Raw genomic sequence first — 26,644 nt, 5'->3', positions numbered from 1 at the left:
TCATATTTTTTATGTTACGTCTTGCTATTTTATATATATATATATATATAAATTTAAACAAATTCAAATTCTTAACAAATACGTATAAAAGTAAAAAAGTAAAAAAAGCAAATTTAAATTCTATAAAAGGAAAAAAGCCAAAATAATTTAAAATAATTTAAAAATATGCAAACATGTAAAAGATTTAATTCTCGAACTAATCTACAATATCATTTAAATTCAGAAGCATAAGTGCAAAATCTATCCATGAAAATAAATCTACTAATTTAATAAATTAAAATTAAATTAAACAATTTTTTTAAAAAATGCATATGTGAATGATCGTAGAGTAGGCAGGAGACAAGACTTATCAAGGGGAAGTTGCCTCCAAACCTAACTCTCCAATCATTCAATTCGTGTTTCGTCATTCATGCAGGCAAGGGTAAAAGTCAAAACCAAAAGTAATTCCAACAAAGTGGCACCCTTAGAATTTAACATTTAAGTATTAACATTCAAGAATTAAAGTTCAAAAAGGAAAACACCAATTAAGACCCCCGAGAAACAAGCAAGTAAAGTCAAGAATTAAATATATATATACATATATATTATTTTTTTTAATTATCTGGTACATTTGAGATTCGAATTGTTTGGTTTTATATGAATTTTGAAGTCTTTAATAAAAATTTAATGAAATCATTTTACGCTTTTTGATCTCAAATGGACCAGGAGAATGAAACATATTTTCGGAACATATTAATCGACTTTTATGAAGCTTTAATTCATTTCCCCTGATGAGTTCTGAATTGAAGTTTCAATAAAAGGAGATTAATTTTCATTTGTATAATTTTATATATTTCCCTTTTCGCATTTTTATTTTTCGATATTCTTCTACTACGAATTCTTTCTTTAATTGGATTAGTTTTGATATTGTATTAACTTCTTATACACGGTTGCAATTATTATATTATAGAGGAATTGACTTGCTTTTATTCCAATTTACTAATTAATTTTTATGTTTTAGGTTTATATATACGTAAGAAAAATAAAGAATATGTAAAAGATTAAATTAGCAGCGTAAATTAATTTCCCTTCTCTATTCTAAAAATAGCAACATGTATTTGCACTGCTTCAGTTCGAAAACAAATCTATGTCATATGACTTTTACGTAATTCTGGTATAATAAATGGAACTAGAGCTCAAGCAGCCAATAATAATAGTACAGCAATATCAACTATCCAATCAAAATGCTTTGAGAACCAAAACTAACTCAGTCTGACTTAAGATTTCATCCTAAACATTACACACTTTCTTTCAACGCTTTGGCCTAGCTGAACTGCTGTCTGCCTGCTGCTTCTTTCTTGCTGCAAAGTTATTGAAAATGTAAACCTTTTAGAATAGGTACAATTGTGCTTGCAACATGTTTGCTGAAATAAAAGTTGAATTAAATATACCTTGACTATGCCGATTTTCTTATTTATTGTGAATCGTAGTTTCAACATCCTACGACATCAAAATTCTAGCTGTTCATTACGGATACAACCGCCTGCGTTCTACTACAGAATTTATTACCTATATATATAGAAATACTATACTTCGTAACCATTTTAAAAAGTAACCAAATACCACATAAAATAATTAAAAATTCCCTTACCAAAGCTGGCATTAGCCTTACCTATTTATAGATTTTTTGAGTTAGATAATGATTTTTTATACCTAAAGCTACGGACGGTTTAAGAAGGATGGCTAATTCAGAGAATCTATTGTAAAAATGTACAGAAAATTCTTGTTTATTCATTCTCTTTCCTCCAAAAAATTTTTGGCACTTTAATCTTAAATACTATTGTGTACATATTTTTAAATTTTTAAATTTCTGTAATGGCCAAATTTACTGCTTTTATTAACAAATCGGGCTTTTTTCATTTTTCATAGTAGCTTGATCGCCCGCTAGCTTGAAGAATTACGACTTTTTTTAACAAATGACTGTTTTTTCCTTTTTCTCATGCTTTAATGGCCAAGTTTTTATAGTTTTAGCTGAATTTGCCATTTTCACTTCGAAAAAATTTTTTCCATCCTACTACAAGCCAAGCGCCATTTTTTGAGATCTTTACAAGGTTTCCGAGGTTTCCGGCCCCCTTCGATAATAGGAGACGAGGTGCAGATAACGAAAATCACTTCGCATTGGCTAAACGCCCACAGCACTTCGCTCCCCCCTACGTACGTCATCCAAAATAAGACGCTAGAAGTTAGCAGCCATTTTTCAACAAGTTTTAAGAGGGACAGCTTTGCATCGCCAAACAAAAAACAGGTCAGTTTTTTTGTTCTTTTGTTAAAACTTTTTCTTGGTCTTAGCAAGACCCACTGAGTTTGTTCTTTTCTTAATTATTTTTTATTTTATATTATTACAGGTTTTCTTACAGTTTTCTAAAATCTATTTTTTAAAATTAAATTGTTAATCTTTTAGCTTGCAGGCCCAGCCCGTATGTTTTTGTATTTTTAGGACTAATAGCTCATCGCTATTTATTTTCGTTTTGATTTTAATTTTAGACTAGATTTAGGAATTTTTGATTTTGATTAACATATTTTAACACCTTAATGTGTCATTCTGAGCGGACGCGTCGGGAAATTGGAACAGAGAATTGAGACAATTAAAATTTCCAAGACACTTTGTCAAAAAATTTTTTTAGCGAAAAAGTTTCAATTGTCTGTTTCGGCGAAACGCGTAATGGGGTTAGCTTGATTCGACGTTCAAATAAATGAAATTTCCCTTGAAAAGCCTGTTTGGAAGTCGAATTGGGCTAATTTACCATTTTCCGCTTACTTTTTAACTTTTTCTGTTCTTTAATTTTATGTTTTACATGTCTAATGATTTGCTTTTCATGTGTATTAATTTTTGAAAACGTTTTAAACCTTTTGGAGCAGCAGCTCTTGGTAACTTTTAGGCGAGCTTTCTACAATTTTTTATATTTTTATATTTTACTTATTTTGCAGCATATTGCGCAAGTTGTTTTCTAGAGCAAAATTGGTTTTTCAAAAATTGTTACTACTTTGCTTGATATATATATATATATATATATATATATATATTCTACAATTTATATATATATATATATATGTACTTCTGATAATACCGATCGATTGCAATAAAAATGGGAGGTGCTCAACTAAATGTTATGGCAGTCCCATATACAAAAATCCAACGTTCTACGTCTAATCGTTTTCGAGTTATATGACATACATATACACGTCGCGAAAAAATCCTTTTAAATCCACTTTAAATCCATTTCACAATCCATTTTGGAAAAAGAACAAGCCTTTATTCTGTCCGTGTGTATAAACGTCCCCCCAAAAAATCATCCAAATACAATCGGTTACTTTCAAAATGGATATTTCTGTCGAAATATGATACCTGACATTTTTAGAGATTACAATACTTACTTGGTACAAGAAAGTAAAAATATATTTAATTCATGATCTATTTAATTAAAATATTCAGTATTTTCATAGAATGACATTTTATATTTTTTATAATTTATTTAAAATTTTTAAAAATGTAATAAATTTTTGATTAACAAAACGATTTGAAAAATGAGCAGAGGTTGTACGGAATAAAACATTTTTATCTGTAGCGCGCGAGACCGAATAAAAAATTCTGAAGCTATGCTGTTTTCAAATATTTTGTGATTTTGCTTTTGGATTGAATTTTATGGGGCATAACTGAGAAGAATGCGATATTTAATAAATAAAGTTAGCGCGCAAAACGTTAATAATGCAGAGGGAAAAAAAAAAGTTTTGTAAGCTACCTTACTAAGAAAACTGAATATTCACATGGTAAACCAAGAAAAGACTGAAAAATGCAGAAACGTGTATGCCAACGCTAAACACTGTATCGGAAATTCTAAACGTATGCTGCTTTTAATTTATTTGCAATTTTGCTGTTTGATTATATATGGCAAAAGTACAAAAAACATGATGTTTAATAGTAAAGCTAAAACTACAAAAAAAAAAAAAAAAAAAAAAAAAAAAGTGGATTAGAAGGAGGGAGTAAAAAAGCAAAGTGGTAGGTAGACCCATCAAGAGCGTAAAAAAACTTATCAAACCTTTTTTGGGATCCCATTGAAATCTTAAACCTTTCAGATTATTTTTGTTATTATCTCTATATACATATAATAAAAGAAAGAGTCTGTCTGTGTGTGTGTGTTAGTGTGTCTTGTTTGCGCTGCGCGTAAGCTAGACCCACGGCTACGAAATTTGGTACATAGGTGCATCTAGACAAGAACCAGTACACCTTGAAGCGATTTTTTTGAAATTCGAATTCGAATTTTTTTAATTTTATGTTTTGTGACGAAATCGCGTCATTTTGAGACATAATGGGCTATAGGAAAGCTAGATTTTACTCTACTCACTCCGTTTTCACATCGTCATGAAACGCAGGCACTTAGCTAGTTTACGAACTTAAAATAAATTTCGTGTTTCAATAAATCGATTGAATACGAATTTATGTAACAAAGGGAGCTTAACATCTTTTCAACGGGATTTTTTCTAAAAAAGTTTATTTAAAAAAATGTACAGATTATTTTTCTTTGATTTTTGGACACGTTAAACTTTTATCCTTGCGACTGCTTTTACAAAAAGAATTTTGGAAAACTGATAATATTTTGTACTTTTAAAAATGTTTTTAAATGAAGCTTGCGAGTACATTTCTCACATCTTTAAAAATGTGATTTTGGCAACAATTTTTCTTTCTTTCTTATTGTTGTTTATACAATTTTGATGAAATCGCATCATTTTGAATAGTTTCCTTCTTTTAGAAATATGGGTTTGGCAACAATTTTTCATCGTACTTCTTTATGTCACTGTTTTTAAGAGATTGGCATATTTCATTGTCATTTTTTTATATACGTATATAATACTTTTTTTTTCTGATAAAGTTGTTCTGCAGAGTAAAATTCTGCGCAGAATTTTTTGTTTTTTTTTTAAATTTCTTTCATGTTATTTTTTGCTTATTTCACTATTTGTAAGATATTGAAAAGTTTTGCATGATTTTTTTCCTTCAACGGAAAGTTGGTTAATTTTTTTATCAGGATAATTAATACTTGTATTAAGGGATATAGCTTATTTCATTGTCATTTTTTTCTCTTGAAAATATAAGATATCATTAATTATACTTTGCTTTTCAGAATTTTTTTGTTTTTTGTATTCTTTTATGTTATTTATGGCTCATTTCACTGTCTTTAAGATATTGAAAAGTTTTGAGTGATTTTTTTAGGCAACAAAGTTCTTAACCTCCTTTATACCATTTGGGTTCTTAAGATTTTGCAAAGGGAAGTTGGTTAATTTATTTATGAGGATAATTAATATTTGTATTAAGGGCTATTGCTTATTTCATTGTAATTTTGTTATACGTAATAACGTTTTTTTATGAAGTTGTTCTGCAGAGTAAAATTCTACGCAGTTTTTAAATTTAACGTTTGGTGTTCCCTTCAGCCATTTTTCCGGTGCATTTAAAAGCCAGACGAAGGCTGGCAGCGAAGCTGCTAGCTATTATTATAAATTTATACTAATTAGATTTTTCCTTAACTATTAATATATGAATATACGCAACTCACGATACTGTTTCTTACATTCTTAGTTAAAATTTATTTATATGTTTTATTAGGCTATGAATTACTTTCTTCAGTTTTCCTTCTAAGGAAAGAGAATTAACTGTCTTTTAATATTATTTAAATCTTTCCATTTACACATTTTTTTCCCACGCAGTTCTTTCTTAATTATATGGTTTCCGCAAACAGCGATTTCTTATTTATTTGTAAGGTGTTTTTAGATGGAATATACTTTTAATGCAATCATCATCGATGAAATACAGTAGTGTGCATAATGATTAGTTTTCATTCTCATCAAATCTCTTTCGACGCGCAATAATAATAGTGCTTTGAATAGAAAGTGATGGGAAAAAGATCAGACGACTTTGATTAACAGAAGCTTCAAGTATTATGCTACGTATTTCCCTTGTGGATTTCCTCATTTTTGTCGTTTGTTCTCGTAATGGTTTTGTAATAGAGCATTTTCAAGGATACGCCTGGGAGCTTCTTTGTTTTTCACCTTCTAATTCATTTTACATAATCCTGCAGTGCAATTTAAATAATTTCAAAATCAAAAAAGGTTCTTAATATTTTTAGGTTCTGAAGCATCTTCCCATTAAATTGGATTTCTAAATTTGCATATATCTGTAAATTATTTTTATTTTAAATCAGTACGAAGTGATAGCCAAGACATCTCTTATAAAATGAACAATCTTAATCATCATGTAATGTCACGTAAACGTAAGCATGATGATAATTGTCTTTTTTTTTAACATTTTTCACAGTTTCTACAGGTTTAACCCCTTCGCGCCGACTGTCACGTATACGTACCAGCAACGAACACACTTATCTACCGGCCGACACGCAGGCGTGCCAGAGGATTGTTCCGTTCTCTACCGACTGTCACGTATTTGTGCCAGTACTTTGGAACGTTTTTCAAACTTTAATTTCTGCCACAAGATGGCACTGTATGTCCATATGGTTTCAGATACATGTAAATTAGACCTTCTACTCGAAATGAGAGAAGCATGACTCCCATACACGTGTATTTGATTACATAAACAAACGGGGAAATAAATGTTTCCGAATGGCGTGATTTATGACGTCTCTTTAAATCGCACTTTATTCGCACGTGGTAGTTGTTTACTGTAAGTAGAGAAGTTTTATTTGCTCTAAAGCGTTGGGTATTTCGGTTTGCAGTTCAGTTTTTAGAAAATAATTAGATCTTGTTAGACGTGAATTCTTTGTTTTTACCGTTGCAATGTCGAAGCGTCGAAAATGTTTAACAGAGCATGAAATAGCAGAAATGATGCAAAATATTTCAGATATTGATTCTGAAATTCTGATATTCTGATATTGATTCTGAAAGATTAACTGAAAGACATTTTCCAAAACTTTGTTCAGAAGAGACTGATAAGAAAATGAGACGACGATGCTTCGTTTGTTCACATTCCCGGAAAAATCCTCCAAAACGGCAAATGAGCTATTACGAGTACAAGGAATGTAACGTAGGACTGTGTGTAGATCCCTGTTTTCAAATTTTTCATACGAAAGGAGAATTTTAAGTAATATATTTAGTTTTCAGATGTATAATGTTAAAATTCATAAAATGGTGAGTAATTAAAATAAAATGCGTAAAATATGCATTTAAACAAGAAATAAAGTAATTAAAGTATACATATAAAAATATTTATAAAGCATAAGCCGTTTAAATACCCTATAGAGCATTATTAAACAATGCGTTGATACTTCGGAAATTTCATGGATTTAGGCTTAGTAGCAAAAAAGCCCCCGGCCCTGAAGAGACGCTCGCGTAAGACATTGCCGGCCTCAGCGATAAGTGCGCGTTTTCGCTACCCGGCTCGAACGGGTTAACCCTTTTGTCGTCCTCTCCTGTCCGCGAAATTTCCCCTCCCCCCCCAGCGGCCGTCTGTTTTTCGTAGCGTGTAATGTTGTTTTCTCTGTACATCATAACTTTCCATACATGACTTTCGTAGTGCGTGAATGTCAATGAATATTAAGTAAAACTATAAGGAAATCAAGCATATAATATCTCTGCTTATTTCTAACAGCAGGATAATTTGATAACATCTGATCCAGGCGGTCCACTCCTTCCATTTTGTTGTTGTAATCTTTTACAATTATTGGTTTTTTTACAGTTCTTTTCCGTGTTCCAACATCAATCATCGAGTTATTATGGACTGTACTCATCAAACGTATATCCTTCTTGTCTTTCCAATTCACAACTTCATTTTTTCTCTTTTTCTGCCGAGTAGACGTTGGAGCCATCTCTCACTGTCTTGTATCTTATGTAAAATGGCGCGAACATTCATAAAATCCGGGGCAAATTCAATTAGAAATAGAATGCCTGATGAGTGCTACTCTCTAGGAGGTATTAGAACAAAAATAAAAATAAAAACTCAAAGAAGTAAACATTTAGAAAGCGTTTTAAACGTTTAGAAGTTTTAAAATGTAGAAGAACGCTTGAGGCGCGTTACGGCCGCCCTGCGGAAGTTTCACTTGAACCGCTAGACGCGTTACGGACGACGAAGAGGTTAAACAAAGTTTGAAAAAACATGTGCTTTTCCCTTTACCGCAATAAAATAAAATTAAATTAAATTACGCACACATATATATAATAATTATAAAACAATTCTTTTGAAAGCAAAGCACAAACATGCCTAGGTATTAAGCTGCAGAAAAATTATCATGAAAAACATAAAGTAAGAAATTTAGAAATAATATTTCACAAAGACCAGAAATTGAAATTCATAATTAATAAATTTCAAATAATCATATAAATGCAACAAATAATTTAAAAATGTTAAAACCAAAACATTTAAAAAAATCAAAACCCCACTTCAAAGCATTTTTATGAAATATAATGAAAAATGAACAAAAACAGAAGATGAATTCAATCATCCTCAATGCCACTTCATCAGGGGGGGGGAACTTTGAAATTAATTGAAATCTCTCTTCTTCAAAAGTCCTCTGTATCCAGAATTAGCCGATGAACCATTTCAATGTGTTTTAATTATAATTATAATAGTTCACCCAAAAATTCTGGCCCTTCCCCAAAGCAAGGAAAAAGCAAAGTAAATTGTAATTAGAAAACTTAGAATAACCTTAAATAAACAGAATTCTTTCCTTTTAAAAGAATTGAAAACGAAAGTGAAAAAACAAAATATTTCAGTGAAAAATGTTAAATCAAAATGCTTACTTTTAAACAGATAATCCAATGAATTAAGATGTAGTTGAAAAATTCATTTAGAACACATAAAAAGTAATTAATAACTTCCATCACTCTCATTAGACTCCAGTCTAAATATGAGAGTCGAATCAGAAATGCACGTACAGGGTTGCCATCTTGGCTTCATTGGCGAAACTAAAAAACCTTGGCTTTATTTAAAATCTGTTACGAATTTTGTATATATGTGAATAATTTTAGTATCTTTTGTATAATGTAACTTGAAATGCGTGAAAAGTGTGGAGATTTGCTAAAAAAGAATACAGGAACAAGACTATTTAACGTTGATTAAAAGGCTATCTCACTAAATTGGCGAGATATCGCCACGATATTGGTTTTGGCGACTAATTTTTCTCCCAAAATTGGGAGAAAAAGCCCCAAAGTCGCCAAACTTGGCGACCATTTGGCGACATTTTGTTCCGTTCCGTATAATTTGCAACAGGTGCTGTAATTGAATAATTGTAATTGATCTCCATATGCAACTGTAATTGTATCCAGCCCTTATACAAGTGGTTCCCAAAAGTGTTCGTACACTTATGATTTTCATTGAAATAGGGCTCTATCTATTAACTAAAAGTAAACTTTCTGAATGAGATTTTAATAGTAAGATCTATAATCTATTCGTAACAAAATTACATCAAATATTTTTAAAATATAGCGAAACTTAATTTTTAAAAAATTAATAATCAAAAAATGTTAAACATTTTATCTCACAAAAGTCTTCGTACACTGAAATATTTTTGGATCAAATCAAAATTAGAATTATCGTTTGCCGCTTTTTTAAATTTTTGCATTTTGGTGGCATTTAAAAAATCGTTTGCATTAATTTTTTATTGTTTACTTCATAATATTCTATTTATTATTGAAAAATGGATCGCAGTCGTGAAGAAATTACAAACAGCATTCGAAAATTGATAATTTTTCACCATAGTAGTGGTAAATCAATTCGAAATATCGATAAATTAATTAATTTATCCCATTCTACAGTGCAGTATGTGATAAAACGCTTTAAAGAAGAAAACAAGGTAAGAAAAGGTCGACCGAGAAAAGTTAACTAAACGTGATGAGAGATTTGTTATTAGAAAATTTGTGAAAAACCCACGTTTGAGCGCTGTAAAAGTTTCTGCAGAATTTAATGCAAAGTTTTCTACTTCAATTTCACCTGAAACTGTTCGACGAGTTCTCAGAGAAGCTGGATTACATGGGCGTTCTGCTAGTGTAAAAATGTTTTTGTTAGTGAGAAAAACAGAAAGTTTAGGCTTTCATTCGCAAAATCAATGATAAATACACCCGAAACATAATGGAATAATGGCCCATTTGCTGACGAAAGCAAATTTAACATTTTTGGTTCCGATGGTCGAATAACTGTATGGAGAAGAAAAAATGAGGAACTTCATTCTAAGAACTTAGTTGGAACAGTTAAGCATGGCCGGGGAGGTGTTCTTGTGTGGGGGTGCATGGCAGCATCAGGACTAGGTAATTTGGTATTTATTGATGGCATAATGAATCATTCTCTTTATTTAAATATTTTAAGAGACAATTTAAAATTATCAGCCCAAAATTTGGGTATTGAAAACAACTTTATTTTTAATCATGATAACGATCCTAAGCATACGGTTCTCAACGTTCGTCTGTGGTGTCTCTATAATTGTTCACAGGTTTTGAAAACACCATCTCAGTCGCCAGATTTAAACACCATAGAACACATTTGGAAAAAACTGGAGGTTAGAGTACGAAAACACGGCATCAAAACGAAAAGCGAACTCAAAACAGTTATGATAGAAAAATGGAGGAACGTTGATACAGAAATTACAAAAAAAAAAAAAAAAAAAAAAAGTAAAATCTATTCTCAGACGTTTAAAAGCTGTTGTGGATGCTAAAGGATATCCTACTAAATAATAATTTAACGAAAAATAAAAATATTTACTAATAAATTAAGAAATTTTTGAAGTGTACGAAGACTTTTGTGACATAAAATGTTTGTCATTTTTTGATTATTAAATTCTTAAAAATAAAGTTTCGCTATATTTAAAAAAATATTGCATGTAATTTTGTTACGAATAGATTATAGATCTTATTATTAAAATCTCATTCGGAAAGTTTACTTTTAATTAATGGATAGAGCTCTATTTCAATGAAAATCATAAGTGTACGAACACTTTTGGGAACCACTGTATGTAATTTTAACCTCATATGCCTTCCAGTAATTTCGGGAAATGGAAGATATAGATACTTCGAATACCCAAAATGGCACAAATTTAGTTCAACTTCAGTTCATTAACAGAATAGAAAAGAAAACTTACTCTTTCTTTTTTAAAACTTTCATTTATATCCTTTAGAAATAGTCTTTGAAGCTGAATTAAGCTCACGAATAAAAATGAGTCTTTTATCTTACGCCTTAAAACGTAGATAACTAAAAAAACATCTGAAAGGTTTCAGATTTTAAATTACTGCCAAAGAAGCATTTTTTTTTTTTTTTTAACATTTTGTATGTTACTTTTATTTCTTTATTTATTAAATATCATGTTTTACGCACTTAACCATAAAATTCAGTTCAGTAGCAATGTCGCAAAATAATTTTAAAATGAGCATATCTTTAGAATTTCCGATACACAGTTCCGCACCCGCTGGAGATAAAAAGGTTTCCCCCCGCCGTACAGTGTTGCCATTGCTCGCTTTTAAATCGTTGAGTTTGTGAATCAAAAATTTTTTAATGTTTGACAAAATATGAAAACGATAATAAAACAAATTACAAATTCAAATTAAGGCTTCCACATGCCCATATTCTATGGAAGATTTCACACAGTCTCGCGCGCTGGAGATAAAAATGATTTTTTTTCACTGTGTAGTGTTGCCAGTGCTCGCTTTGAAATCGTTGAATTTGTTAATTAAAAATTCGCTAAAGTTTTACAAAATATGAAATTGATAATATAACAAATTTCAAATTCAGATGCCAGAATTCGCAGTAGGATTACGTCATTCAAAATTGGATGCCTCTAAGTACGACATACATTTATGCAGATTCTTCATTATTTGATTTCTTTAAATATAATACAGGGCAACAATTCGAAAAGTGAAACAACGCTTATTCTGAATCAATGCAAAATGACAAAACGAAATTAATAGTCCTTCCGTGCAAATGTCCCTTCGGACTAAAAATTTTGGAAGCTCCCTTTAACTAAAAAGGGTTTTTAATCACTTTTTAAGCCACAGAGATCGAAAACTAAAGGTACAGAAATTTTACTGACCTTAAAATATAAATAATAATTTTTTTCATGAAAAATTTGTATCTTAAGCAACATTTTTACAATGCGACGGCTGTTGCTTTTTCAAATAAATTGGTGTAAATTATGTCCCAAAAGATTTTCATAAACTATACCATTAAAGATTGTTGGAAAAGTTAATCCGATTTGAGGGCTCATCGTTTATCACGAAGGCCATTTCCTGTTCTACGCTTATCTTATTAAATTAGTTCTATTATAGTAAAGGATTACGCTTTGTCGAAAGAAAGATTGTTTCCTTAGCAACTTAACTGAGATAAGGAAATTGACTTGCATTTTAAGCAAGCAACAAGAAAATGAGTTTTTCTTTTTTATTCTACCTGCCCAATTTTGAATTAGTTTCATGCATCTCAAATGCGTCAGTTATTTACAAATATTGGTTATCTTCTAAACATAAGCTATATGGAAATTTAATTAACGAACAGCAAATTGAACGCTTAATTATCACAGATTTTTTACTGCTTATCCAAGTGTCGTTATTTGAAGTCAGATCAACATGGAATTATCGCCACAACCTTGTCATGCATATACGAGTATATAGTCTAAAATTCAATACTTAAATTTTCAATGTCTTTCTCAGACTTAACTAAACCATACACATGTCAAGAATTCCGATACACGATGTAAATCAATTTAAAATATTCAATTAAAAATGTAAAAAATGTTAGAACAATATGCAAGTTTGAAATCAATAATGAGTTCAAACCATGTAAAAAATGTGTAAGTAAACATGTTGTAGAGACATTAGAATTATTTGGAAAAGCCGGAGAGATGAAAAATGAGCAATCGCCTTCACCGGGAATCGAACCACGGACCTCTGAAATACCAGCTCAGCGTGCTGACCACTACACCACGAAGGCACGTCTAGAGTCATCAAATTTTGAATAACGTTGTGCTCCACCCATATATGCAAACCTGGAAGCCCGAATTTTGAATTTGTTTTATTGTAAATTTCTTTTTTCTTTTTTCTTTTTTTTGTAAAACTTTAACGAATTTTTATTGACAAACTCAATGATTTCAAAGCGAGCAGGGGTAACACTAAACGAAAAAAAAAAAGTATTTTTACCACTACCGCGCGAGACAGTCTATTGGAAATTCTAAAGATATGCTGTTTTTAAACATTTTATGGTATACTCTAAAATTTGTAAAACTTTAGAGAATTTTTTATTAATAAACTCAACGATTTCAAAGCGAGCAGTGGCAGCACTGTACGAAAAAAAACATTTTTATCTCCAGGGCGCGAGACTGTCTATCGGAAATTCTAAAGATAGTCTATTTGTAAATACACTCATGTCCATAAATTAAGGATAATTCGGAGTCACGCGGAAATCGAACTCTAAAATAAATATATCACATGTAAAATCACTACACACATCTTCAAGAATCATATGCAAATTTCAGGAAGTAACCAGATGACACCGATGGTACGTCACAATGACGAGAGTGTAAGAGAGTGATATATAAGGAATACAGGCAAAGAAGTAAAATTGTTCGCAGGCGCTTTATAAGCATTTCAGTGCAATAACCGAATAGTTATGACACAAAGGACGCATTTGGATGATTTTTGACATGGTAGAATTATCGGCCGTCTGCAATTGTGGTCGTACCCAACTGGAAGTATCAGACGAACTTGGAATTGCCCAGAGTGTCATCTCCGGGCTTTGGCAAGGATTCCAAGATGATGGTAATGTGAGTAGACGTTACAACACAGGTCGTCCCAGAGTTACAACGCCGAATGAGGACCGGTATTTGGCAGCTACTGCCAAAAGAAACATGCGGAGCACAGCCTCAGACCTGTCTCGTCAGCTCTCTTCAGCCACTGGTACGACAATTTCAAGGCAGACCGTGTACAGACGCTTAGGGCAGATTGGTCTATATTCTCGTAGCTGTCAGATGCGTTCCACTTACTGCAACTCATTGTCGCCTGCGGTTAGCCTGGAGTAGAGAGCATGCATTGTGGACACCGCAACAGTGGGCTTGTGTGATGTTTTCCGACGAGTCCAGGTTTACTTGCAGTCTGACTGATGTCGCCGGACTTTCATAGGGAGAGCTCCAGGTACCCGTTGCCATCAAGAAAACATCATTGAACTACACCGTTACGGTGGTGCAGGAGTGCTCGTTTGAGGTGCAATTATTCTGGGTTCGAGAACTGACCTGCATGTTCAAATTGGAACCATGACAAGCCGGGACGTCATTCTGGAACAACATTTACGTTTATTTCGGGGGGGCATGGGCGCACTATTTGTGTTTATGAATGACAACGCCCGTCCTCAACGTGCAAACATCGTAAGCGAATTCCTTCAATTGGAGGATATCACCCGTATGGGCTGGCCAGCATTCTCACCGGACTTGAATCCAGTACAGCACGTATGGGACATGCTTGGCCGACGAGTTGCAGCCCGTCAACCTCCTCCTACATGTCTACCGGAACTTCGGAGAGCATTGCTTTTTGAGTGGTATAATATCCCCCAAGATCAGATCGATAATTTGATACTCAGCATGCCTAGGCGTTGTACGGACTGTATTGCATCGTCTGGGAGACATACAATGTACTAACAGTCATACCAACCATGTAATATTGGTTTTTTGTAAATAGGTTGTTTTTTGTAATTTGCTCCAGGGAGAAAAAACATATAGCATGTTTTTTTGCTCTTTACCTTTTGTTTAATAAATAAGCTTTACAAATAAGTCAAATTTGTTTTGCTTGTAACTCTTCCTTTGCCTGATTTTGCACTATCCTTAATTTATGGACATGAGTGTATTTTTAGCTAGCCCAAATGCTCTTGTTGCATCAGGTTCTTCTATTTACAATAAAATTAATGTAAAATTCCTTACCTGCTGCATCTTCAGTGTTCTCGACGCCAGGCTTCTAATAATGACGTTTTCCAGTAAGAGTTTCTATTACAATTAGCAGGCCATCTTGTCTTTTAATTATTTATTGAAATAAAAAGCTAATATACACTATTTACAAGGTAGGTGATAATTATTTTAAAACAGTACATTTTTAGTTCTGAGTCTTTACGCTCCTCAGAGCGGTTCCAATCTCGACTGCTTCTCGGAACTTAATTACAGCAAAAGTAAAGGAAGAGATGCCCGCCACCTAGTGGCAAGAATGTGACATCCTCCCACCTTTTGATTTTACCTCGATAAGATGGGAAAATCAAAACAAAATTTATCAATAATCAAACAAAAATTCAAGTACAACTTTCACAAATATGAAAAGTAACTAATGCTCTAAAATTAATACTTACAAAGAAGGATTACACATCTAAACATTTTCTGCATTACATTCATACCATATCCAGATAACATGTTCCAATTGACAACTGTTAGGACAATTAAATTTCTAAAATACTGAAAAGAAACAAAAATTAATATAGCAATTTAAAAATATGTAAGAGGTTTTACAGTTTTACGTCCATATCTAGTTTGATAGTTCATATCACTGTAACACTTATCCGCAGAGTTTTTTATGTTCATGGTGAAGTCACTAAACAAGTTAGGTCTATCAAGTTCGAGAGGATAAATACGTTTCACAGGTCTTAGGAGTTCACCCGTTGCAGTTTTCACTTTGACAACACGTACTTCGTTGTCTTTCCCAGGATATAGTTCTACAACACGACCTATTGGCCAATCTATTCTCTTCTTGTTGTCGCTGCCGACAAACACCAAGTCATTTTTGTTGATAGTCTGAGTAGATCGTTTAGATGGTTTTTGCACTAGGATAGCTAAATATTCATCACGAAATCTTTTGCGGAAATGTTCTCTTAAGTTCTGCAAGAACTTGTATCTTTTTGTCAGATTAATGGTATCCAGGTAGTCTAAGTCAGGCACTCCGACGTCGTGCACATCTTGTAGAAACATTGAAGGAGTTAGTGCCGTAAGATCATTTGGATCTTCTGAAAGGTACGTAAGGGGTCTTGAGTTGATTACTGATTCGATATCACAAAGTATAGTCAACATTTCCTCATAAGAGACACAGGACTTGCCGAGAACATTTCTCAACATCTTCTTCATTGTTTGTACCAACCTCTCCCACCAACCGCCCCACCATGAAGCAGTTGGGGGATTAAACTTCCACTGTATTCTCATACTAGTTGAATTACATTCTATTTCTTTCCAATCTATCGATCTTAAAAGATTTTCAGTTCCAACGAAATTAGTGCCATTGTCGCTGTAAATAATACTTGGACGACCTCTTCTGGCAATAAATCTCCTTAATCCCAAGATGAACGCATTAGTTGATAAACTTTCTATCAGTTCAAGATGTATCGCGCGATAGACCGCGCAAGTAAAGAGCAAGATCCATGCCTTTTTTCCTTTTCGTAAATAAAGAAAACCGGCTACATCGACTCCGGTCACTTCAAACACCAGAGCATCTCTAACTCGATCTTCAGGAAGAGGTGCTGGAACAGTCTCTATATTCTTTGCGCTATATCTTCTACAGCGAACACACTTCATAAGAACTTTACGTACTGTTTTTCTTCCTCTCAGGACCCAGAATTTCTGTCGAATATTGGCTAGTACGAATTGCACACCAGCGTGGGATAGTCGCAAATGGTAATCTAAAATTAATCTATGAACTAAGTCATGATTTGAGGGCAATACAATTGGACAGAGAAAATTTTCTTCTTCCTCTCTTCTAGTAATCTTGGTCTTTAACCGAATAAGGCCATCTGAGTCAAAAAAAGGTACAAAGGTTGCTAACTTTAAGTTCTTTGCCAAATGCTTCTATTTGTATTATCTTGCATATTTTCTTTTCTACAGTTTCTATTTCAGGGACCGTGAGTTCTCCTGATTGTTTAGAATCTGGTCTTCTGCAGTTGTTGATAAATCTGCATATCCAAGCAGTTATTCTTAACATTTTATGGTAAGATGAATATTTCTCAAAAAAATGTTCTACCCTTTGCGTATTTAGTGCAGAAATGACTGATTTCCTTTTTTCTGAATTCACTATTTCCATGTCCGGTATTTCTCTTTGTCTAGGCCATTCTTCCTGATTTTTCTTCAGCCAGTCGGGGCCCTCCCACCATCTAACTACTAAAAGTTGTTTAGCGGTGCAACCTCTTGATGGGAGGTCAGCTGGATTTTTTGTTCCAGCAATATGTTTCCACGTTTTTGGATCCGTCAGTTTCCTAATCTCCCTGACTATGTTTTCCACAAAGACAGCCCAGACAATCTCTTCCCTTTGAATCCATGTCAAAACTGTTGTAGAATCCGTCCAAAAATGCGTTTCCACATTTTGCCATTGTAAACCATTTAAAACAGAAGAGCATAGTCTGGCACCTATCGTGGCAGCTATCAATTCCAGACGAGGGATCGTAATAGATTTTACGGGAGCTACTCTAGACTTCGATGCCAACAGATGAATTTCAACTCCAGAATTCGTCACAGTTCTCAAGAAAACTGCAGCAGCATACGCATTACTACTGGCATCACAGAATGTGTGAATGCTGCAGAACTTCCTATTGTCCTTGCTGGAATGTATCCAACGTAGGAGGGATATTTCTTTTAAGAGAAAAAGGCTTTTATACCAATTCACAAAATTTTGTTTTGTACTCTCGTCAACTTCAGTATCCCAAGAAATTTCTGTTTTCCATAGGTTCTGCAACAATATTTTAGAATACAAGAGAACAGGACTCACAATACCAATAGGATCAAATATTTTGTGTGTTACAGCGAGAATTGTTCTCTTCGTTATTATACACATTTCAAAATCTTCTAGCCAATTCAGATTCAAAGTTAAATTATCTTTCTGACAGTTCCATAACAGACCCAATACGGGTGAAATAGTTTCCTGTTTCAGGTTATCTCCATTATGTAACCAACCTCGAAGATTAAACTTTCCTTCATTCATTATTTCTCGAGATTTTTCGATGAACTGAATCATCTCGGATTCTTTGTCAAAACTGGCAACAACGTTATCTACGTAGAAGCTACGCAAGAGTTTAGCTATTATCTCCGTATCATATGAAGAATTTTTCATGTACTTTTGTAGATGGAATTCTATAACAGCTGCCAAAAGGAAAGGACTACTCTTAACCCCAAATACTACCCTAGTATGACGAAATATTTTCGTTTTCCTTTCTTCCACATCATTCCACCAGAAAAACCGAAGCCAGTCTCTATCTTGAGGCCTTACACTGATCTGTAAGAAAGCCTTTTCAATGTCTGCTATAGCAGCAAACTTGCCTTCCCGAAATCTCAACAAAAGAGATGGAATTAGTTCTATCAAATTTGGTCCACACTCCAAACACTGATTTAGAGAAGGAGACGATTGTTTCCTCGCAGACGCATCAAACACCGGTCGAATTGGTGTTGAGCTATTTTCTTTGATCACCGGTCTATGCGGTAAATAATGTCCAAAGTCAACCGCAATATTTTCTTTAACTTCTTCGATCACTCCTAAGTTACACCAGTCATTAAAAACTGCATTGTATGAAGAAAATAAATTTTGAGATAAAAGTTTCTGGGTGGTAGATTGTAGACGTTTCAACGCTAAATCCTTGTGGGTGGAGAGTGGTACATGATTCTCCGCCCACGGAAGTGCGACTTCATAACGCCCTTCTTCGTTTAGAGATACAGAATTTTCGAATTGCAATTTTGATTGCAAATCCCTTTCCTCTCTAGCCTTCTTTGTAACTGGATCTGTTATTCCGATAACATCAAGCCTCCACAGTTCTGACAGAGTGGCATCAGAAATATGTAAAGATAACGAAAGCGTGGAAAAGGAATTTTCTATTTCATAATTGTCAGTGTTCGCTTTCCCTATGACTGTCCACCCAAGTCTTGTACTTACAGCAACTAATCTTCCCCAAGGAAGAACTTCGATTTTACCTGTAAATAAATTTGCAGCAACATCTGCCCCTAACAACAAATGAATCTCTTGGGGGTTCTCCTGAAATAATCTGCAATTTTCAAAAACATCACTGACGTAAATTCCTCTTCTTCTAAGTTCCCTAATCCAGTGTATATTTTTGATTTTAGGGACCGAAGAACATATTTTTCTTTCATCCAATACATTGATTTCGCAATTATACCGTTTATCTACGCTACCCAATTTTATTCTATAACGTTTATGTTTTTCCGAAACTTCTATGCCACCGAAAAGTCCGTGGGTTACACTTTGTTCACCTAAGCTTCTTAATTGTAACCTTTCTGCTGCATACCTGCTTATGTATGAGTTTTGACTTCCGGTGTCAATTAACGCTCGAACAAATTGGTTATTCCCTCTTTCATATATGCGAACAATTAAAGTTTGCAAATATACTTCTGAACATCCTGCTTGATTTGAAAGTACTTTATTTTCTATCTGTTCGTCTTTTTTAATTTCCGAAACCTCGACAGAAGGATTTTGTTTATTACACATAATAGTTGCATGTTGTTTTTTACAAATAGAACAAGTTATTTTTGTTCTGCAGTTTTGAGCCAAATGGTGTAATTTTAGGCATTTATAGCAAGCACATTTTCTTTTTAAAATGTCCCTTTTTTCTTGTAATGATAAGCCGGAAACGAAACTACAGTCATAAGTCTTGTGAAATTGATTACAGAAGACGCAGTTCATATTTTCCTCTCTGCATTCGGATTTTGTAAACAAATCTGTAGCGGTCGGAATCTTTGGTTTATTATGTCTATTTGAGAGACCATATGCGCTTTTCGTTGCAGGGGGGGAAGAAGACTGTCGCCGATCTGATACTTTTTGCTGTTGCGAAACCGTTGACCTTGTGCGTTCGCGGGATGAAAGTTCTGCGTGTAAAAATGACATTAAATCTTTTATGTTATAATCGGTGCCAACATTTTGTGTTCTATGAAATTCAAGCGTTAATTCTGAAGGCAATAACTTCAAAATCATCGGACACAGCAAAGCGCTGTAAGATTCCGATACAACATCTAACACTTCGAGACATCTAATCTGCGTTTGTACTCTATCATACAAGTTACGAAATGTTTTTATGTCATTCGCATTTTTTAATGATTCAATATTCAGCAAATTATTCATGTGCGCATTAATAAGAATGTCTCTCCTTCCAAACCGGTCGTGTAAGATTTGAATTGCTGAATCATAATGTTTTGGCGATAACGGAAGTCCTTGAACGCAGCTAGCAGCTGTTCCTCCTAAATATGCTTTCAGGTAATTAAATTTGTCTACTTTGTTCAATGATTCGTTATTATGTATTGAGGACTCAAAACTATTCCAAAAAGTAAGCCATTGACTACTGTTCCCATAAAATACGGGAATCGAAAGTTTTGGTAATTTAACATTAGGTGTATCTTTTATATTTTGCTGTGTGTTCGGTGCATTTAAGTCATGATTAAGTTCCTTAATCCGTTTCTTAAGCCTGAATTTCCATAACGTTATCTTCTCGCGATATTGTTCTGTAATTTCGAATTCATTTTCGAATTCATCTACACTCAGAATTGGTTCAACTTCTACATCGGCATTAGCTAGTGTTTCGGTTTTAGCATTAAGCTGTTCTAACAATTCTTCGAGCTCATTAATACTACATTCAGATTTATTTAATTCACTTTCGATTTTCTTAAATAGTTTTGTAACGGCAGTTCTTAAGATACTTCTTTTCTTTTTTAATTTATCTACTTCAGCCATTATCTTTCTTAGATTCAAACACTTACACAAAAAATATACGTCTCATGAAAAACAAATATTTAACTCTTACTTAGAAAACAAAATTATTCTTCTGCTGAATACTTCAAGAACAAGTATTAAAATCTTCAATTTTAATATTCAGCTTTTGAATTCACTTTATTAGAACTTTTCAAAAAACCTGGCGTCCCTGTTCGGGCGCCATAAAAATGTTGCATCAGGTTCTTCTATTTACAATAAAATTAATGTAAAATTCCTTACCTGCTGCATCTTCAGTGTTCTCGACGCCAGGCTTCTAATAATCACGTTTTCCAGTAAGAGTTTCTATTACAATTAGCAGGCCATCTTGTCTTTTAATTATTTATTGAAATAAAAAGCTAATATACACTATTTACAAGGTAGGTGATAATTATTTTAAAACAGTACATTTTTAGTTCTGAGTCTTTACGCTCCTCAGAGCGGTTCCAATCTCGACTGCTTCTCGGAACTTAATTACAGCAAAAGTAAAGGAAGAGATGCCCGCCACCTAGTGGCAAGAATGTGACAGCTCTCGAAACGTGTATGTGTATGAAAAAAAAAAAAAAAAAAAAAAAAAAAAAAAACCCCACCTTTGGGCATAATATAAAATCTGAAAGCTCTCATTTTTCTTTCTTGCTTTTTTCCCTTTTTTCTTTTTCTTTTCTTAAATTTAGCTTATTGAAGCATAAACAGCATTTTTACTCTATAACAAAAAAGCTAAATTTTTTAACAACATTTTTATAAAATTCTGTACCTTATAAGGTATTTCTCCCGCCTTCTTAGCACGCCTTCGTGGTGTAGTGGTGAGCACGCTCGGCGCGTATTCGAGAGGTCCCTGGTTCGAGTCCCGGCAAGGGAATTGCTCATTTTTCACTTCTGCTTCCAAAAAATCGTAATGTCTCTACAGTGGCGCCCGACCTAAAAGGTGGTGAATGATGATTCTTCACAACCAGGATTTGGCGACTGGGTTCCCTAAAACCCCAGTTGCCCTTTAAAAAGGCTAGTGTATAGGGTATTTCTTCTGCCTTCTTAACATGTCTTTGTGGTGTAGTGGTCAGCACGCTCGGCGCATATTGCAGAGGTCCGCGGTTCGAGTCCCAGCAAGGGCATTGCTCATTTTTCACTTCTCCTGCTTCCGAAAAATCCTAATGTCTGTACAAATTTATTTCGAGGAACTTCGCAATTAGCAGTGGAAGTCTAAGATGAACATTTAATGAAATAAAATCTATAGCCACCTTTAAAGAACATTGTATATGTCAGTTTTTTTTATTTATTAAAAAAATTCTTTTCATTCGCTTGTCACATGTGAATGAGAATGCTCGTGACAGATGAATACTGTGTTTGTTCGGAAATTAATTTTTCCTTATTAGCGTGTCGTTTTTGATATACAAGCTTCTTATTTCAGTATCCCTGTTTCAATTACATGCACATGTGCAATAATATTCCATGTGAAATATAACCAGCATTCGACTACATGGAAATTCATTAAATTTTATCGAAAACTCATCTTCTCTTCATTCAGTTAGAACTAAATAAATTCAGCTTGCTCTGATATCTTCAAAATTCATAATTTAATGGCTAAAAGGAGGAAAAGTTCGCTTCTTTCAAGATTTAAGATGGAGATATCCATTCAAAAAAGAACTCCTTTGTCCCGTTGTTCAGCTGCGTTTTGAATGAGAATCGAGTTCTTCAACGTACGGTAGAAAAGAACTCACTCATCCATGGATGTCGTTGATGATAAAAAAAAAAAGAACAAGAAAATCCTTCGTTGGCGATATTGGCGGGAAAAACGCCGGTCGAATATCACCAACCGGCAACCCTCGATTCTGATTCGAAACGAGGTGTTTTCCAGAGCGGTGAGAGAGAGCACGCGATCGAACAATATTTCGAACGCCGTTAACCCTAAATATCACAGTGAGAGGCAGCTTGCCACAGTTTCGTGCCTTCTGAAGAGTAGTAGAATATAGTGTCTTCTCATAACACCCACTATTTTGCTACCTATTTTTACCATATTCGCCCTGCTTGCAGAAGGGGCTTAGAGATCTCTCTTAAAAAAAAAAAAAAAAAAAGAGGAGATAGAAAGTTTAACGAGAAAGGAAATATTTTGGAACTGAATAATAATATGTGCTGTTGTTCCGAACTTGGTGTGTTTTCCAATATCGCCGGAAAAAGCCGGCAGTAATGTTGTCGGAGTATTGTTTGTGGGGTAACTGGTACGGCGTGGTACACGATGCGAATTTGTTCCGGGACAGCCTATCGGAATGGATGAAAGACAAACCGCTGAGTATCTTACAGCTGGATCCGGCGGATCGTGCTGTTCTAAGGATAGCCGGTAAGTGTCTTAGATTCTGGTACATCCCGCATCATTTACTATTTATCCCGAAATGGTTCTTGTTGAGCAATAATATTCAAACTCTACCTACTCGAGGAACCTTTAGCATTAAAGGTTCTTTTCGGTGAACCCTTTAGAAAAACACATCATATAATAATATTTAAAGCACATCAGTATGTTATAGTTATCTAAAAACAATTAAAGTGTTGCACTTTTTATAAACTATATATATATATGTTACGGTGAAACACCGAAATCTGGAGAATGTCGACTTTCACCGGTGAATGTCAACATTCACATAGTCTCTTGGTGTATGTCCGAAATATTTTCCAAATACTCTTATTTCATTCAGCATGTACTAATGGTGAATGTTGAACATATAACAATATTACATTTTCTTCTCTGTCATTCAGTCGCGAATAAACGCACTTGAGACTTGAAATAAGAACTTAAGAACATGAGAACCTAAAACACACAATACATTCAAAATGAGAAAGGAAAATAATAGAAGATAAAAACTTACTTAATTATACAGTCGGTTCTAAATGAGAAAATAAAATAACAGTCATAAAAAACTTACTAAATTATGTGATTCAAATCTTATTTATTGCAACAACTTAAACTATTAACTTATTTATTGCACTTTATGACCTCTCTTTTCGACTTTCACCAGAGCATATCTGTGATTGTCGACATACTCCGGTGAGGGTCCGAATATACAAGAATGTAGTGAAATATTCGGTCTTTCACCGACGTATTTGGTGAATGTTGATATTCTCCGGTGAAAGTCGACATTCTCCAATTTCGGTCTTTCACGGTAACATATGTTAGGCAAAATAAAAAAAAAATATTCTGAATGCTGTCAGGTTTTATATTACGCCCAAAGAGGCGTTTTTTTAAACGTTTTCTGTGTTATCTTTTTTATTAAATATCATGTTCTTCGCACTTAAATCTTAAAATTCAATTCAACAGTAATATCCCAAAATAATTTAAAAATCAGCATATCTTTAGAATTTCCGATACTCAGTCTCGCGCGCTGGAGATAAAAAAGTTCTTTTTTTCCGTACAGTGTTGCCATTGCTCGCTTTCAAATCGTTGAGCATCTTAATCAGAAACTCATAAATGCTTTACAAAATATGAAATAGATAATAAAACAAACTGCAAATTACAAATTTGTGCTTCCAGATGTCCATGTTTGTTGGATTACGTTAAAACTGGTAGGTTGAACTGTAAATTAATTTTGCATGCTGAAAAATACCATTAAGCATATCTTAATAGCACTGTCATGTTGCAGTTTCAGCATATAAGAGATTTCAGAATCAAAATGTATTGCAAACGCACAATACATAGCATCTTGTACCACACATTTATATTGAGAATAAGTTTGGTGACGTGATTTTCCAGCTTCATTAGTTGTTTTTATTGCATTACAAGAATAATGCAATGTTCTATTTTACTGTTTTACTTGACTAAGGATGGTATTTATTGAAAAATTATTATGATAGATATTTTACTCCATTTTACCTATATTTTAAGATAGAAATTTTTTTACCCATGCATAAATAGTAAATTGTACACTGACTGTCAAAGTCTAGCTCTGTTGAAGTTATCTGTAGTCGCGTTTCGTATTCTGCATTTAATTCATTTCTGTATTTTGTTTCTGTTGCCACACACATCGAGCAAATTTTTTTCATTTAAATACTTTGTTCCGAAAGGCATTAAAATTTTTATTGCTGGTTTGAGAAACTTCTAGGTATTCTTCTATGAATCTACAACTGAAATATTTGGGAGGCTACACTTAAATTTAGATTTCAACTTGGAATTTGTTGATATGTTGATAAATTGTTTCTCTTTCCTGCATTGCCTTCTGATTTAGCGTAATACTCAAACCGATTTTTTATCCGGTCATGCTTAGTTTTTCATCTGGGAAATATTCTATAGTCTTCTTCAATTGAAAAGTTTTTCTTCTGGGAAATATTCTATAGTCTTCTTCAATTGAAAAGTTTTTCTTCTGGGAAATAGTCTATAGTCTTCTTCAATTGAAAAGTTTTTCTTCTGGGAAATATTCTATAGTCTTCTTCAATTGAAACAGATGCTCCATTGTAAAATTTGAAAAACTGACGTCTAAATTCAATTCATTTTCCATTAGAAAACTGTTTAATTTTGCAAAGCATTACACATTATTCTTTTTGCCATATGTTGACCAGATGTTCTAAAACTAATCTAATATCTAAATATATCTTTACATTTTTAATCAATAAGCACTAGTCAACTAGTGTGAGCACTTTTTTATTTGGATTTTCAGAACCCGGTGGGTTCCATAGAACACAGTTTGAAGATCACTGCTGTAGAGAAATGGTAAACAACGAATGGTATTTTCCCAAACGTCTGAAAAACAACTCCATCAGACAACCAACATACGAGATAAATTTTTAATTGATCGGTGTAACTTTCTTCCTTGCAAACAGGAACTTGAATTCAACATTAAAATGCATGGTGCAAAAATAAATATACCATCATCAGTTTGGTAATTAGGTCTTATGTTCCTTTTTAAATAAGTAGTTATTATAGATTGTATGTTGTGTCTTTCTAAATTTAAAAAGATAGTTAGCCCAAATTGGCAGTTTCCACAGAAGGGTTATTAATTTCGTTTTGACATTTTGCATCGGTTCGCTATAAATGTCGGTCGACTTTTCAAATTGTTGCGACCAAATATTATCGCCTGTATTTAAAGAAATTAAATAATGAAGAATCTGCATAAATGTATGTATGTTTCTCGCATTGTGATAAAACAACGGTACAGTGCGGGGGGGGGGGACAAATAAATAAATAAATAAATAAAAATAAAAAAAAAAAAGGACAGTTCTATATCTCCCGTTCTACTGGGCCGATTGACAAAATTCAAATTGCGTTTTTCATGTCTCGAAAGGAGACTTAGGATATATATTAGATTTATATATAGCACTATTCTAACACAGGTATTTTGACACAAAATCGGACTTTTTCTGAAATATCACCATTTTTTTTACATATTTCGATTCTACGACTCAAACTATGCCAGACTGCCAAGTTTTGTAAAAATCGTACGAGCAGTTTTTAAAAAATTATCTCTCAAAATTTTAGCTCCTCAATATTAATTGAATTAAATTAAATAATGAAGAATCTGCATAAATGTATGTATGTTTCTCGCATTGTGATAAAACAACGGTACTTAAGAGACAACACATTTTGAATAACGTAATCCTTCTGTGATTATGGGCATCTGGAAGCCCTAATCTGGAAATTGTTTTATTATCGATTTCATATTTTGTCAAACATTTTGATTAATAAACTAAACGATCAAACAATGGCAACAATGTACAGAGAGAGAGAGAGGAAACAAAAAACATTTTTATCTCTAGCGCGCGAGACTGTGTATCGGAAATTCTAAAGAAAATGCTCTTTTAATTGAGATATTGGTGTTGAATTGAATTTTATGATTTAAGTGCGAAGAACATGATATTTTATAAGGCAACACACAAAACGTTAAAAATACGCTCCTTTAAGCACGTAAAATAAAATCTGAAAGCTTTTAGATTTTTTTAAGAGGTTATTTTTTTTAAACTG

General features: G+C 33.3%; 1 protein-coding gene across 2 annotated transcripts in view; it reads left to right on the top strand.

The window, feature by feature from the left end:
* The first annotated feature begins 22,557 nt into the window (after positions 1-22,557).
* shot (dystonin-like protein short stop) overlaps positions 22,558-26,644 on the top strand; it is a 696,871-nt gene continuing 692,784 nt past the window's right edge. The window contains exon 1 of one of the 2 annotated variants that reach the window (XM_085812140.1): positions 22,558-23,038. In XM_085812140.1, coding sequence (XP_085668266.1) covers positions 22,888-23,038 — 151 coding nt within the window. In that variant the 5' untranslated portion in view covers positions 22,558-22,887. The remainder of the gene's footprint in view (positions 23,039-26,644) is intronic. The other variant, XM_085812144.1, reaches the window with a different exon arrangement.

Source organism: Stegodyphus dumicola, chromosome 2, assembly GCF_044657685.1.
Source record: "Stegodyphus dumicola isolate Sdum_Otavi_A_Nest chromosome 2, ASM4465768v1".
NCBI lineage: Eukaryota > Metazoa > Arthropoda > Arachnida > Araneae > Eresidae > Stegodyphus > Stegodyphus dumicola.
Note: the sequence above shows the minus strand (reverse complement) of the source record. Positions and strands in the feature narration are given on the sequence as shown.